The 12964-nt window shown below is 36.9% G+C and overlaps 1 protein-coding gene across 1 annotated transcript in view; it reads right to left on the reverse strand.

Annotated features, from left to right (window-relative positions):
• The window catches only part of ASB5 (ankyrin repeat and SOCS box containing 5), a 29133-nt gene extending 20117 nt beyond the window's left edge, over nucleotides 1-9016 (reverse strand). The window contains exons 1-2 of the mRNA XM_009642394.2: nucleotides 8971-9016; nucleotides 7569-7861 (exon numbers count right to left, since the gene is read on the reverse strand). Of these exons, the coding sequence (XP_009640689.1) occupies nucleotides 7569-7764 (196 nt within the window). The 5' untranslated portion in view covers nucleotides 7765-7861; nucleotides 8971-9016. The remainder of the gene's footprint in view (nucleotides 1-7568; nucleotides 7862-8970) is intronic.
• Between the last annotated feature and the right edge of the window lie 3948 nt (nucleotides 9017-12964).

Consider the following 12964-nt stretch of genomic DNA (forward strand, 5'->3'; position numbering starts at 1 on the left):
ACCAGTCCTCTGTCCTCCACATCGTGACAAATGCCAGCAGATATGCAGATAATGCTTGAAATGTCATTAGTTATTTAAGCATAAAATGACATTTCTCTATGCTATCGTAAGCACTAGCTGGAAATCCAAAATATTATCTAAATTATTATCCATATTATTAAGGTAGCAACAATGGATAGCTAGTGGTTTTTCCACCTCTTCCCCTAGCATTTTTACAGTTGTTAGGCCTTGTATCCTTGGATGCTGGGGACCAGAATGGAAGGTTTAGGAGAGATTTGAAATTCTCATAATGAGAAAGGCTCTGCCTCAGCCACCACAGAAGTCAAATATGGAACAATGATACATTTACCATGTTTCTGGGCTTGTGGCTTTGCAATGTGTACCCGCCAGACCTCTTCATGCAGACAGGCACTGGTAACACGAAATATTTGCTAATATGTGAGCTGAAGTAGAACAAATCACAGCAATCATGCTGATGAACATAGCCAAATCAGTTACCAAGCAGGCCTGGGCTTCAGATATTGACAGAGAAGAAAGACACAAGGCATGAGACCAGTAGTTGGCATGGGAGTGGTACAGAGCACTGCAGACAGAGTGAATCATCAGCCAATTACCATGAGAGAACAGCCATAAAGAGAGAGGTTACATCTATTGACAGAAAGACTTGAGACAGAGCAAAGAGTAACAGCCACGGGTGCAACAGATGCAGCATGCCATAATGGATTTATGACCAACCAGCCAGCATTGCTGCAATCATGAATAGAGCTCAGTGCTTCGGCACGTAATGCATTCCCCCAAAGCCATCATCTAACACTGGCAGAAGTTCACTCGCTGCTTGCCTGCATTGCAAATGTTTGAGAACATCCCCTACAAGAGAGGGGTGTGAATAGCAGAACCCTGGCCATAACAAGTCTATTACCGAGGGAAGGAACATTACCTTCAGGGAGCTATGCTATTTTGGTCTTCCCCTGTTGCCTTACGCCCCACCGCTGCAAAAAAGACCAGTGCAGATGGTATGTTTGAGCTTGCCCCTGTCCAGTACTGGAGTTTCCTAACAGCTTTTTTGTAACAACAGTTGTCTTTAAGGCCTTGCAGGCAGATTGCTCCAGGATTATCTTTCAGTCTTACTGCTATGCACCTTTAAAAATCCAGGTTTTAAGCTACATGAGTGTTCACAACGTTTCATTTTGTACTTGTCTGCAGTTCAAAAGCTTATTATTAATTTAATCCAGAAAAATAAAGAAATCAATTGAAGGGGATTTCCATGTGAGTTAACTTAAGACTGCGCACATCAAGCAAGACAATAGGACCTAGGCTGGTGACAAGTTAAGGTCCATCTTCAGGAAAGACATGTTTCAAGGAGGCACACATAAGTGATACTGACTATAAAATACAGTTTGTGGCAATGCTCTTCTCAAGGAGGTCCTGACATAACAATACAGATAGGAGTGAAAACAAAAAAAACCACCACCACAAAGGAATCCACGTAATAGGATATCTCAGTTCCTTTCAGGGAAGCAAGTATGCAAACAGGCTCCAGCAGATATATTCACTAGAAGTTTCTGCGGCCTCAGAGGTTTTCTTTAAGGTGAGGGAAGAGTCAGCGCTTGCCAACAGACATGCTTGGGTTTTGTTGCTGCAAATAGGTCAGAGCTCTGGCCATGCCAGTCTAGTTGCATCATATAACTCTGACCAAAATTCCTTTAAGGTAGATTATGTTCTTCAGGGGAGAATGGTTCTGGTCTCTTGCTGATACGTGGTGTCATTTGCTTCATTCTAAGCAAGTGTCTTCTTGAGATTTATTTTGAAGTATGACTCTTCTTTGGCAGTTATTTGTCATACTAGGCAAAGTTATTTGGTATGTAAGAGAAGGTGATGAGCTCCATCAAAAAAACCTCCCTTCTGAACTTTCAAAAAAGAACATTCACACTATCTTAAGCATTTTTACACCATTAGCTTACACGCTGCATATGAAAAACAAATGCTAAATGTGGTGCCTTACACCAAGTGGTATGGTGAATAGGTATGCCATACAGTATTCCTATCATTACTAAATGAATCTCTATTGTATCCAGGAAGCTAGTAGAGGTCTTATATGGCTTTTATTAATAGAACTGTGATCTCTGTGGAATGCAAGTTGAGAAAATGCCTCATGCCTATCTTCCCTACCTAACAACTGTTGCTGAGTGACATTATCAATTGCAACTTGTTAGAATAAAATAATAGGAAAACATTGCTCTAATCATTCACTACAGTTCAAAATGTAATCAAGCTTTCCAAACAGTGGTTCTCTAACAGTGAAACATAGCTTTATTTCCTATTTATGAGTTGTATTTAATGGACTTGTTTCTTGGGTCCCCAAGCAGCGCTCGGCATACAAGAAAAAGAAGGAAACAGAAGGCTTCATACTCTTTACAAGTCTCATAAACCTGAAAGGAGATGAGGACTCCAGTCTTGAATTACCACAATCCCATGGATGGCTTAAATTTAGGGTAACTAGGAATAACTAGTGTACTGAGCATTCCTACCATGCCTGGTCAAGGCAGATACAGCAAAGATGGGTAGCTTAGAACTTACTATGTTCATTCAAGGGCAGACGACTTTTTTTTTTTTTTTTTTTTTTTTAAATTTAGAAGAAATCAGGGCATATTCGCCTCTCCAGTTCTACAAAAACAATATATTTTGAGAAGCTATACTCAAATATTACGAATATAAATTCTGCTTTCAAGTACTTTCAAATATTACTTTAAAATAGTATAGTTATGCATAAACTGATATTCTATGAAAATTTTTGCAAAGACAGTTGACATAATTAAAAAACGTGATATTAAAGAAAAAGGATTTTATATTGTCAGAACTAGTTAGCTTGAGCATCAGACCCCAGGTATCTGTATACATGTCTAGTTGTTTGCCATTTATGCTATATCAACTTCTGCAAGATGAGTCTTTCATAAGAAATTTCCTCTATGCCACCTTCTGCTTGTAGCTAAAAGCATTTTGACTGTTATTGAGTATCAGGTTTAATTTTGATAAAATAGACTCTTTTCACCTTATAAAAAGTTTATGAATGGGAACTATACCTCCTATAAAGTTATCCGTATTACCAAAGTATGGACTCTTCCATGATATGACCAGCTAGTTGGTGTAGTAGGAAGAGTCTAAAGGTTGCTTTTGATCCTCTGGTTTGTATCCAACAACAGCTGTACAAAAGGCTGAGTTATTAACTCTTCACAGGTCTGGAAATACAGTGAGAGAAGAAATCCTTCTGTGCAGATCACTGTCACTGCAGATAGCCTGCTAAGGAGCTAATTATATCCAAAGTTAATTTGCAATTAGGTTCATTTTTCTAGGTCCGTTTGTAGGGCACAGAATTTGAAAATGGAATAAACTTTCATGTGCTATGACTTTTTCCGTAAAGAAATTAATAAAATGTTGACTTTTGCGAATTTTCTAGCATAATGAATAAATACATGTTCACTTCAACACAATAAAAAAAGAAAAGCTAGGCACCATAACCTATTTACAACACAGCTATAGTCCCTGATTGCAAAGCACTTAGATCTAAACAACTAAGCAGTTCCTTTCAATTCAATTGGGCAAGTATGTGTATATGACTGCTTTCAAAATCAGCACCAAAGTTAAAAATAATCCAGTAAGTGGGATCTTTCTAATAGAATGGATCCCTTTTTCATTTAATTCTTTTATGGTAGAAATACCACTGACTTCACTGAAAAAAGAATCCATTCTGATAGTTTACTGAGACATGGGTCTTTAATCCACTTTAAACAAATGTAAATGACTGCAGAGTTCTGTCATACATTTGGTGCTGTTCAGTTTTTTAATAGCGTGGATGACAGAATATTATATTTTTTTTTATAAAATCAGTAGATGACACTAAGCTGCAGGTGCTGAAACTGCTCAGAGGGAAACAATTCAAAACAGACTCGAGTAAAATGAAGAAATTGTCTGATACCGAGAGCATGAAGTTAGCTGAAGGCCAGTACAAAGTATTATATTTAGAGAGGAAAACACAAATGCATAGTACAGTGACTCTGTTTTAACATGGGGTTTATAGTAGGCTACAGACTGTATCCTATATACTTTAGGGGGGGGGGGAAGCGCCTCATTCCAGGAGGTATTACATAGGGTATCATATATATGGCACATGACATAACTGTTCCACTTTTATACAACTAATAGTTCCACCGGTTGCACTAACAAAGTCTCAGCTGGAGCACTCTGTTTAACATGGGGAATTAGACATCAATAAAGAAGTCTATGAATGGTATATGAACTGCCACAAGTCCGAAGAAGAGCAACTACAGTAATTCCAGGTCTAGAAAACAAGACTTAGGAGGACAGACTAAGTTAAATCCTTTTTTCTTTATCCTAGAGAAGACAAAAACAGTAGAGGTAGGAAGATGCATGATAATAGTCTTAAATTGATTACTTTTCATACATGGAGAAAAACTGATAAATACCTTAATCACATTTTATGTATTTAGCTTGCAGAAATGAAGATTTAGGTAGGTCTTGGGGGAAGTGGGAAGCATTCTATTGATGAGAATAGCAAAAATTGTAATTGGCATAAGGACACTGCAGAAATCACTACTACTAAGCATTTTAAAAACAGGTTAGATAAACATTTGCCAGACAACCCATGTACATCTGATCCTAGAGCATCCAAATTACCTCTCAAGGTGCCTTTCAGCTGTACACAAGAAAAGTTCTATTCAGACTACATCTCCATAAACAAATTTGTGTGACTTATAATTACTAGAGATTTTATACGCACTTTTCTGGTCTTAGCTGATGCTGAACATTGATCCAGTTCTTATATTTCAATGCCACATACACAGTATAATAATTTCTAATTAATAATTGGGACACTATCCCTATCCAGCTGCTCACATACATATGAGATCCAAAGGACAGACTTAACACAGTAGATTGGTGATTATCCATACTGAAGAGAAAATATTCCTGAAATATTAAGGAACAAAATATGACCTGTTTCACTACTCATAGTAGCAATCACTACTCTAGCAACAAGACCACAGTAGGCAGACGACACACGTAAAGCTGTATCCTTGTACTCAACAAAGAAAAAGCCACAGAACAGTCAGACATGAAATGTGTGATCCCTGGGCCTCAAATCCTGTACTGACCTATATACCTTCAGTTTTATAAAAGGAGTTCCATCAGGTACTACTTCTTGGTACCTAAAATGTCCTCAATTACACAGGCTTTGTAAAAGAAAGGCTTATTTTAACTCAAGAGCTTGATTCAGTAAACATGAAATAATGCCTTTGCCTAGTAGCACATTATTTCCAAAGGCTCTTTTTTTCTCTTCAAAATTATAGCTCTCTGTCCTAGCCAAGCCATTATCATAGCAAGAAGTAATTTTGTAGTATTACAAGCAAACTGAAAATACCAGCACTAACTGCATTCTGAGAGTACGTAATCAGGTTACAACTAGAAAATGAAAACTAACATTTCCTCTCATGAGAATTACTTTTTGAAACACTATAAACTTTAATTAGGCAATGATAAGCTATTTTTATGTTGTTTTTTTTTTTTCCTTTCTGCTGACGCTTCTCTATTGCTTAATAAAAGACACAGAACAGGATCACTAATTAGGAGGATACTCAGTATTTAATTTTATCATTTAATGTTGCAAGCTGTAGCTTCACATTACTTATTGTACATCTCTAGATGCTACTTTGAACAGGATGTTTTGTTACGTGGTATTGTACAAACTCTACTGGAGTATCTCTGTACTGTATTTCACAAACATAAACAAACCAAATGCCACAGCATGGTGCGAGTTGAGACAGTATCATGCCCCCTTCTACAAACGTAGAACAGAAAAGATGAGATAAAACAGTAATTTGGAGGAGCCTTATTTGCATCCCAAAGAGCAAGGATTGATCCTGTTAATCACAACAAATTCAGCAACAGGTAACACTGTAGAGACTATTTTACTTTCCAACCTGATGCTTATTATTCCTTTCCCTCTAGTTTCACACAGGTTTTTTCCCTTCCTAACTCAGATTCCGTGTCAGCCTTCCCAGAATGAGCTGCCTTAGAGCTAGCTAGCAGTTTTTAACAAAAAAAATGATGATTTCAAGTGAGGGCTACCACATTCACTGAGAGTATTTCTGCCAGTGGGATAGACAGTCAGTCCTTCCCACCCTACTGTAGTGAATACACATGCATACTCGCCCCCCCACATATATATGTATCTGTACACATACTTACACACAAACACACTTGCATAATAGTCCAAACGATGTGATTAACATACTCAGATGTAAAAACCCTAGGTTTCAGAACTTTCTCTCTAAATTGCGCAGAGAACATGTAATATAAATTGACCTCATGTAAATCTTCTGCAAAGCAAGCTAATTCCTGCTTTAGGATGTAAGCCTCTCTCTCTGGTTTGCAAATTTAAATACATACACACAAATTGTCTAACTTTTGTCCCAACAATGAAGACTGAAAAGATCTTTACATTTGGAACCGTTTCTGGGTCATTTCTACAGTTTCTCCCTCTGCAGTTAACTTGGGTTATTTCTTCTTGTTCACGGTACCTAGGGACGAGTGGTGAAGGCGATAAGAGGCAAGACAAGTCTTCCTGTTCCATCGCCCAACTTAAACTTGATGCCATTCCAGAATACAAGGAACGACAATCAAAGACAAGTGAGGCAGCAGGGGTCCCAAGTTGAGCAAAAACATGGCTCAGTCATGCACGAGGATACCACAATCGAGAAGAGAGTGTTTTCTGCATTCTGTGACCCATAAAAAGAATTGAATGAAAATGGTACTGGTTCACCACAGATGAGCTTGGAGGAACAGTAATGCCCAGCTCTGCCAAAGTTCTGCTTGAGCACACAGAAAAAGGAATTTTCACAAGAGCTTTCAACCCAGTAAAACTTGATGGGTTTCCACACAGATGCCCAAAAGCTCACCCTGACAAACAGTAAGCTTCCCCGATATGTGCCAAGACACTAACTACTTCAAAGTACTGAAGGGCTGTATCTTCTCAAATAAATTATTATAAGAGAATATTAAATTAATCAATAAATAATTCTCAGAAATATTTGGACTGTTTTGCAACACTTTAGTGAAACTAATCACATGCCAAGCATGGAAAATTTCAACCACAAGTGGGTAAGCTAAGGAATCTTAGAATCAATTTGGAAAATTGTCTTAGATTGGGAAATATTTGGCAATCTTAAATACAGGCATCTCGAGTATAGGCCTCTCTCCTAACAGGACATTGGCTGTAATACTTCAGGTTTATTCTGAACTTAATAACCTAAAAAAAAAAAAAAAAAAAAAAAACCAAACCCAAAACAAAACAAAAAGCAAGCTTAAATAATCTAACAACACTCCTTCAGATAATTTTTGTTAAAAACCCAAAACTACAGAAAAAAAACCACTCACACACATCATTTGACAAACTGAATATAAACGAGGCTAGCACATAAATAATTACCTGGAAAAAAGCCCAGCAACAACAAAACCCCCAAACAGTAGTGATAAGATAGTAAATACAAATATACCTTGTCCTTGAGGAACTCCGTAAAATTCAGCAGCTATCCTTGCTGCTTCCTTACGGTTTCCTTTCACAATGTAGAAATGACTAAGTATAGCAAGGCTGATCTTCACAAAAAGTTTAAAACAAAAAAGGGAAAGTATAGTAAAGTAGACATTGGATAGCTGCTGGGCAAAAGGGCGACTTTCTTCTATGACAGTCATTGCTGCAGCGAAATCTCTCTCAGTGTTTGGGTAGGGCTCTCAAATGTGTTGATAAGATCATATGGCTCCAGCCACGCACTCTTGGGAACAACTGGTCCTGAGGAAAGAAAATATCAGCTGGTCATGATGCTTGCTGCTCAAAATATGACGATTATTTATACTGTACATAGTATTGAGTTCACTACCGCTCCTGCTAGCCTGGTGATATTCAAGTGGGACGGAATATAACAGACACAGGTTCCAAGACCCTGGATTGTACTTGTTCCACTTGAAAGGTCTGTTTCATTCCAAATTCTGCATTTCTAATTAATTTACTTACCCTATTAATACATTTTAAAAATACACTGTCAAAAGTATTATTATTAAGACCTATAATTTCATGTACTAAAACAGGTAACTCAGGTAATCAGTTTTCAGTAAAATAAGTTCTTAAGAACAATAGCTCTTTTGTGCTACTTCATTTTATGTTAGACTATTTTTTTTTCTTACAAAACTAGAACCACATCAGTAAATACTTGAAATATACATTAATAAAGAAACAGAGATTTAATATATACCAACTTTGACAGCCTCTTATTATTTTGTTTAGGCTGAATGAAAATATCTAGTATACAAGGCTTATAGTATTATACAAAAAACAGTATTCAGAGCAGACTATAAAAATCAAACACCTAGATATTTTTATAAATAAAATCTTGGAGCATCTAAAATTAACTTTATTAAATTGTAATAAAAATTAAATAAATGCAGCAGTAACTATACAACATGGGAAGTTTCTAAAGCTTATGATACATAATTCATTGTGCTGCATCATATCATTTTAAACCTACGACATGACAGGCTTTATTTCTTGCCAGTTTTGAGAGGAGAATCTAAATACCTCAGATTTTTTTAGAATTAATTTGCTTATATACCATAAAGCTATTGCTCACAGTCACCAGCAGTTAGACACAAATTGTTCCATTAGTGTGAGTAACTGCTGAGTAAATAATGGTGTCACAACATGATACAAACTGAGGGGCTGCAGGACAGAACTAGATTCCTAAGTAAGCTATCACCCTAAAGTAAAGAATCATGACAGCATAGGAAAGGGTCCTGTTCTAAACTTTTACATTCCCTTTTAAATAAAATAAATACTGTCTTTAGTTATAGTTTAAAATACTTTACCCATAGTAATCTTAAACTGAAACACCCTTTCTGTTCTACCTGGATTCTCTTGTTTGATGGTCAGAAAAAAACTTTTTAGAATGTTGGCAACTGTCCATCAGGAACAGAGGGTATGATTCAAATGTCACTGCATCCACAGATCCCCCTGACTTCAATGAACAGCGTAGCAAACATTAAGGATATGACACAGAATCAGATTTCTGAAAAGAAAGTGGCAAAATAAAGAACCTCTTATCATCTGGCTCCAGGAGTAATTAATTAGAGTAAGAAACTATAATGTTTTCTGGAAACTAGATTCAAATAAACCTATATAAATGAAGAAAAGACAATGATAAAAGGAAATGTGCTTGGAAATAAACATCAAGATTTTTAACAGACAGGGACTGAATTGTGCTTATCTTGAGAGAAACAGACATTCAGTCTTTTTCTTTGAAAAAAATTTAATCCACATAAAAGTCAAAAGAGTAACTAGAAAAGGCAATTAAAAAGCAGATTACACTGTAAACTATATTAGTCTGTAAAAAATATATGCATTTTCTCCTAAATTTCATTTATAGACATTTTCTCATCCAGCCAGAATAGGAACTGCTCTCCTCATACCATAGTTAGAAGCGGGAGTGAGTACTTAAAATGCCAAATGAAAATCCCTTTTTATATTTGGCACATTGTTATCTGACACTGAATTGAGGTGTCATGTTTTCCATAAGGATAAATAGGCATTATGTTCTGAGCCACCACTGCCAATTTCCGTTTCAATCCTTAATAGAAAAGATATTTTCCTTAGTAACACATCCACTATTGGCATTTCTTACTTCTTCCGTATTTCTACTAGTATTATTAACCTTAACCTAATCAGCCTGCAGAATTCCCCAGCCATCTTAAGTACCTGTTTTGCAAATTTACCATGCAGAATAAGGAAGAACCATAATTATCTCATGGGAAACATTCTTCTTCTTTATAGTGTTTTACCTGACCCCTTTTTTTCCTGACTCCACATTGTGTCATCCAGTAACCGTGCTTTCTCATCTGGACTTCTCCCACGTTTTGTTAATTAACAAAATAGTCGTTCTTTGTAAAGGTGAAAATCCAAAGAGCAATTACTATAAATAACAGCTGGAGTTAACAGCAGCGCTCAGAGTTAATCTTCCCCTTACAATACTGTTTCCTGCTTCTTACAACTGCAGTAGATAAATCACTGAAAAGACATTTCTCAGTTGTTAGGCTGTCTTCTTCAGGAACTCAAGCCCATTATCACAACCCAGACACTACTGTTTCTTCATAAAACATGAAGAGGGGAGGTGGCCAAAGTACAGACTTTGGGCTACTGTTTTGGGGGAATGAAAAGAAAAAAAAGTGAGAGAACACAAATGTTTGTCCAGAATAGACCAAGCTTGGTTCACATCTGAACTACTCTTCCACTGCACCCTGTTGCTATCCTTAAAATTCTACAGACCTACTCGGCCACATGACAAAGCCATACTCTCAGCACAAAACCTGAGGGTTGTGTTGCCAACTGAAGCAAACACAACACTGTAAAATAAACAAATGAAAGGCCTACGTCTCCTTTTTACAGCTTCTCTTTCTGAAGCACCTTAATGCCAAGTCTATCCAGAATCTACACAAACAATGCAACGTGGAGTTATAACTGATATCCAAAGTTACGTTTCATTCAGATTTCTGCAGTTTCTCATACTTCATGGTAGTCTCCTGATCGCCAGAACAAAGGCTTTAACCAAAAATCTCTTTCAAAATGCAATGCAATGACATCTTAACTGTTGTAACAGGGGAAAAATCAGAGTAAGTGCCATAAACATGTTACCCTCCTCCTCTTAGTTCTCATGCTCTTACTTCTGTCACTCACGCTACTGAATGGCCATAGACTTAAGACACCATTCCTCTTCTCTCATAAGAACACGAAACATACCAGTTCATTTAAAAAGCTTTAACACACAAGTTTTGTTACATAGTTTCTCTCTGCATTTTGGTGTAGAACATTATTCTCATCAGTTCTCAAACTGCTCCAGAAAGTCCAGACGCATGCCTTTGGGTGGATATGGTAGTGCTTTTTTTTTTTTTTTCCCCTCCACTGTATTAAAATCAGTGCTCTGATACAGTTTAGGTTCTATAGAAATTACGTTCTTCTGTTACATGAATGATGCAACCTTTAATTTGTGACACCATGACAGTTTGCTTATTCTATTGCTAATTTTTAATTAATTTAAATTGGTTTTATTCAGGTGTTTTGTCTTTCCTGCCTGTTGAAAAGGCTACTCCTATCTTAGAAAATTGTTCTAACATACAGACTTGCATGTCTGGATTTCCAGAGGATGGAATTACTGGTCAAGGATTTAAATATCAATCAGTATCTCTAGACATAACAGACATTCCCTATATCACATGTATTTAAAAACATAAAAAGTAACTCAGATATTTAAGCAATTACAAAATTCCAGTTTTCTAACTTTCTCAGTTCTTTGAAAGAATACACAGAAATTTTAAAGCTGTATCACTTTGTTATACACCCACTGGATAGCTGCTTCTCACAATGGTGATAGATTCCACTTCAACGAGTCTAATATCAAACAATCCCTGCTATCAGCAACATTATCATATGAGCATGCTTGATCTGCTTAACCAGTCCATCTAATCACTGATAGTAAAGTTCCATACAGAAGGGAAGCAGGTATAACTGACCTGCTTGCAAGTAAATACAAACTGAGTTCTGCTAAGAAACACAGTAAGCTTGTCCTACAGTATTTGTTGCAGTCCTCTTTGGATACCTAACACAACGCAATTATTAAGAGCGTTACAGAGGAAGATTTCAAGCTAAGTCATGTGTGTACTTGGAGACATTACTAAAACCAGAAACGTGTCAGACAGCAGGCACACACGGACTGCTGACAGACAAACTCTAGCAAATCTTGCCCCCCAAGAGTTTAAAAAGTTACCACCTCCAGCTGCCCATTCCATTCCTCAGCTAAAGGTTCCTGCCTCTCTTTCTCCCTTCCTGGAAATCAACAGGAAGGAATGTGTATTGGTATTCAGCCACTTCAGTCTGAAATCTGGCAGTTTCAACTGTTCATGAGTTTAAACTAACCTTTTGGACTTCACACCGAAAAACACACTCACACCCTCCACCAGCCATACTGCTACAGAGCTAGTAACCTGCTGTTAAAAAGCAGTAGCAAACTACAAGGGGAGAGTAATGCCAAAATGCACACATGCTGCTTCTTCATAAGGACATTTAGCTGTAATTTTTGATGGCTCAATGTACTGATACAGTTGTATCACTGAAACTTTGAAGAGTCTCCTCATTCTGCATCTCTCTCCCTTTGTATAGTTCCTTTCTTGGGTCCAAAGAAATGTTTTCATCACCAACCACAGGTCTATAGAACTTCACAGATTCCTTCTTCAGCAACTAACTGACCCTCTTCCTTAGGTATGTGGTGCTACAGCTACTATGCGTTTGATATTTGAACTAGCTTGACAGAACTGTCTCTGCCATTTCTCATTTCTCTAGCAGGCAGTGCAACCACCCTATTAATCAAAATTCATGTAACTTAACCTGGTATTTTTGCAGTTTTTACATTTAATCTTTAATGAACTGCAAAATGCCACATATCCTTATTAAGTAGCTGTCTCTAAATATATAACGAGATAAATTGGTAGCATTCAAATCCCAGAAGAGCCATGATGTGAAGATTTGGTTTTCATCACATGTAGTTAGTACATAAGAAATGAACTTGACAGAAATTTTCTGCTTCAACTGAGTTTTCAAAAGACCAGATTTCCACCTGTCACCAATGCCTCTCTGCCACTTTGAAAACTAGACAGACCTCTTCAGCTGTTTGAATTAATACCACCTGGACTTATGCAACTATTTTGGATCTACAGTAATTTTTTTTTATTTATGTGTAAGACCTTCAAATGATGTCATCAGGATGAGACGTTTGTAATTATTCTAAAGTGAAAAGTTTGCTCAAAATAATCTCAGAGTTGTGAACATTTTGACACCAATTTTAATTCCTTTCAA

This window comes from Egretta garzetta, unplaced genomic scaffold, assembly GCF_000687185.1.
Source record: "Egretta garzetta isolate BGI_Z169 unplaced genomic scaffold, ASM68718v1 scaffold46, whole genome shotgun sequence".
Classification (NCBI taxonomy): Eukaryota; Metazoa; Chordata; class Aves; order Pelecaniformes; family Ardeidae; genus Egretta; species Egretta garzetta.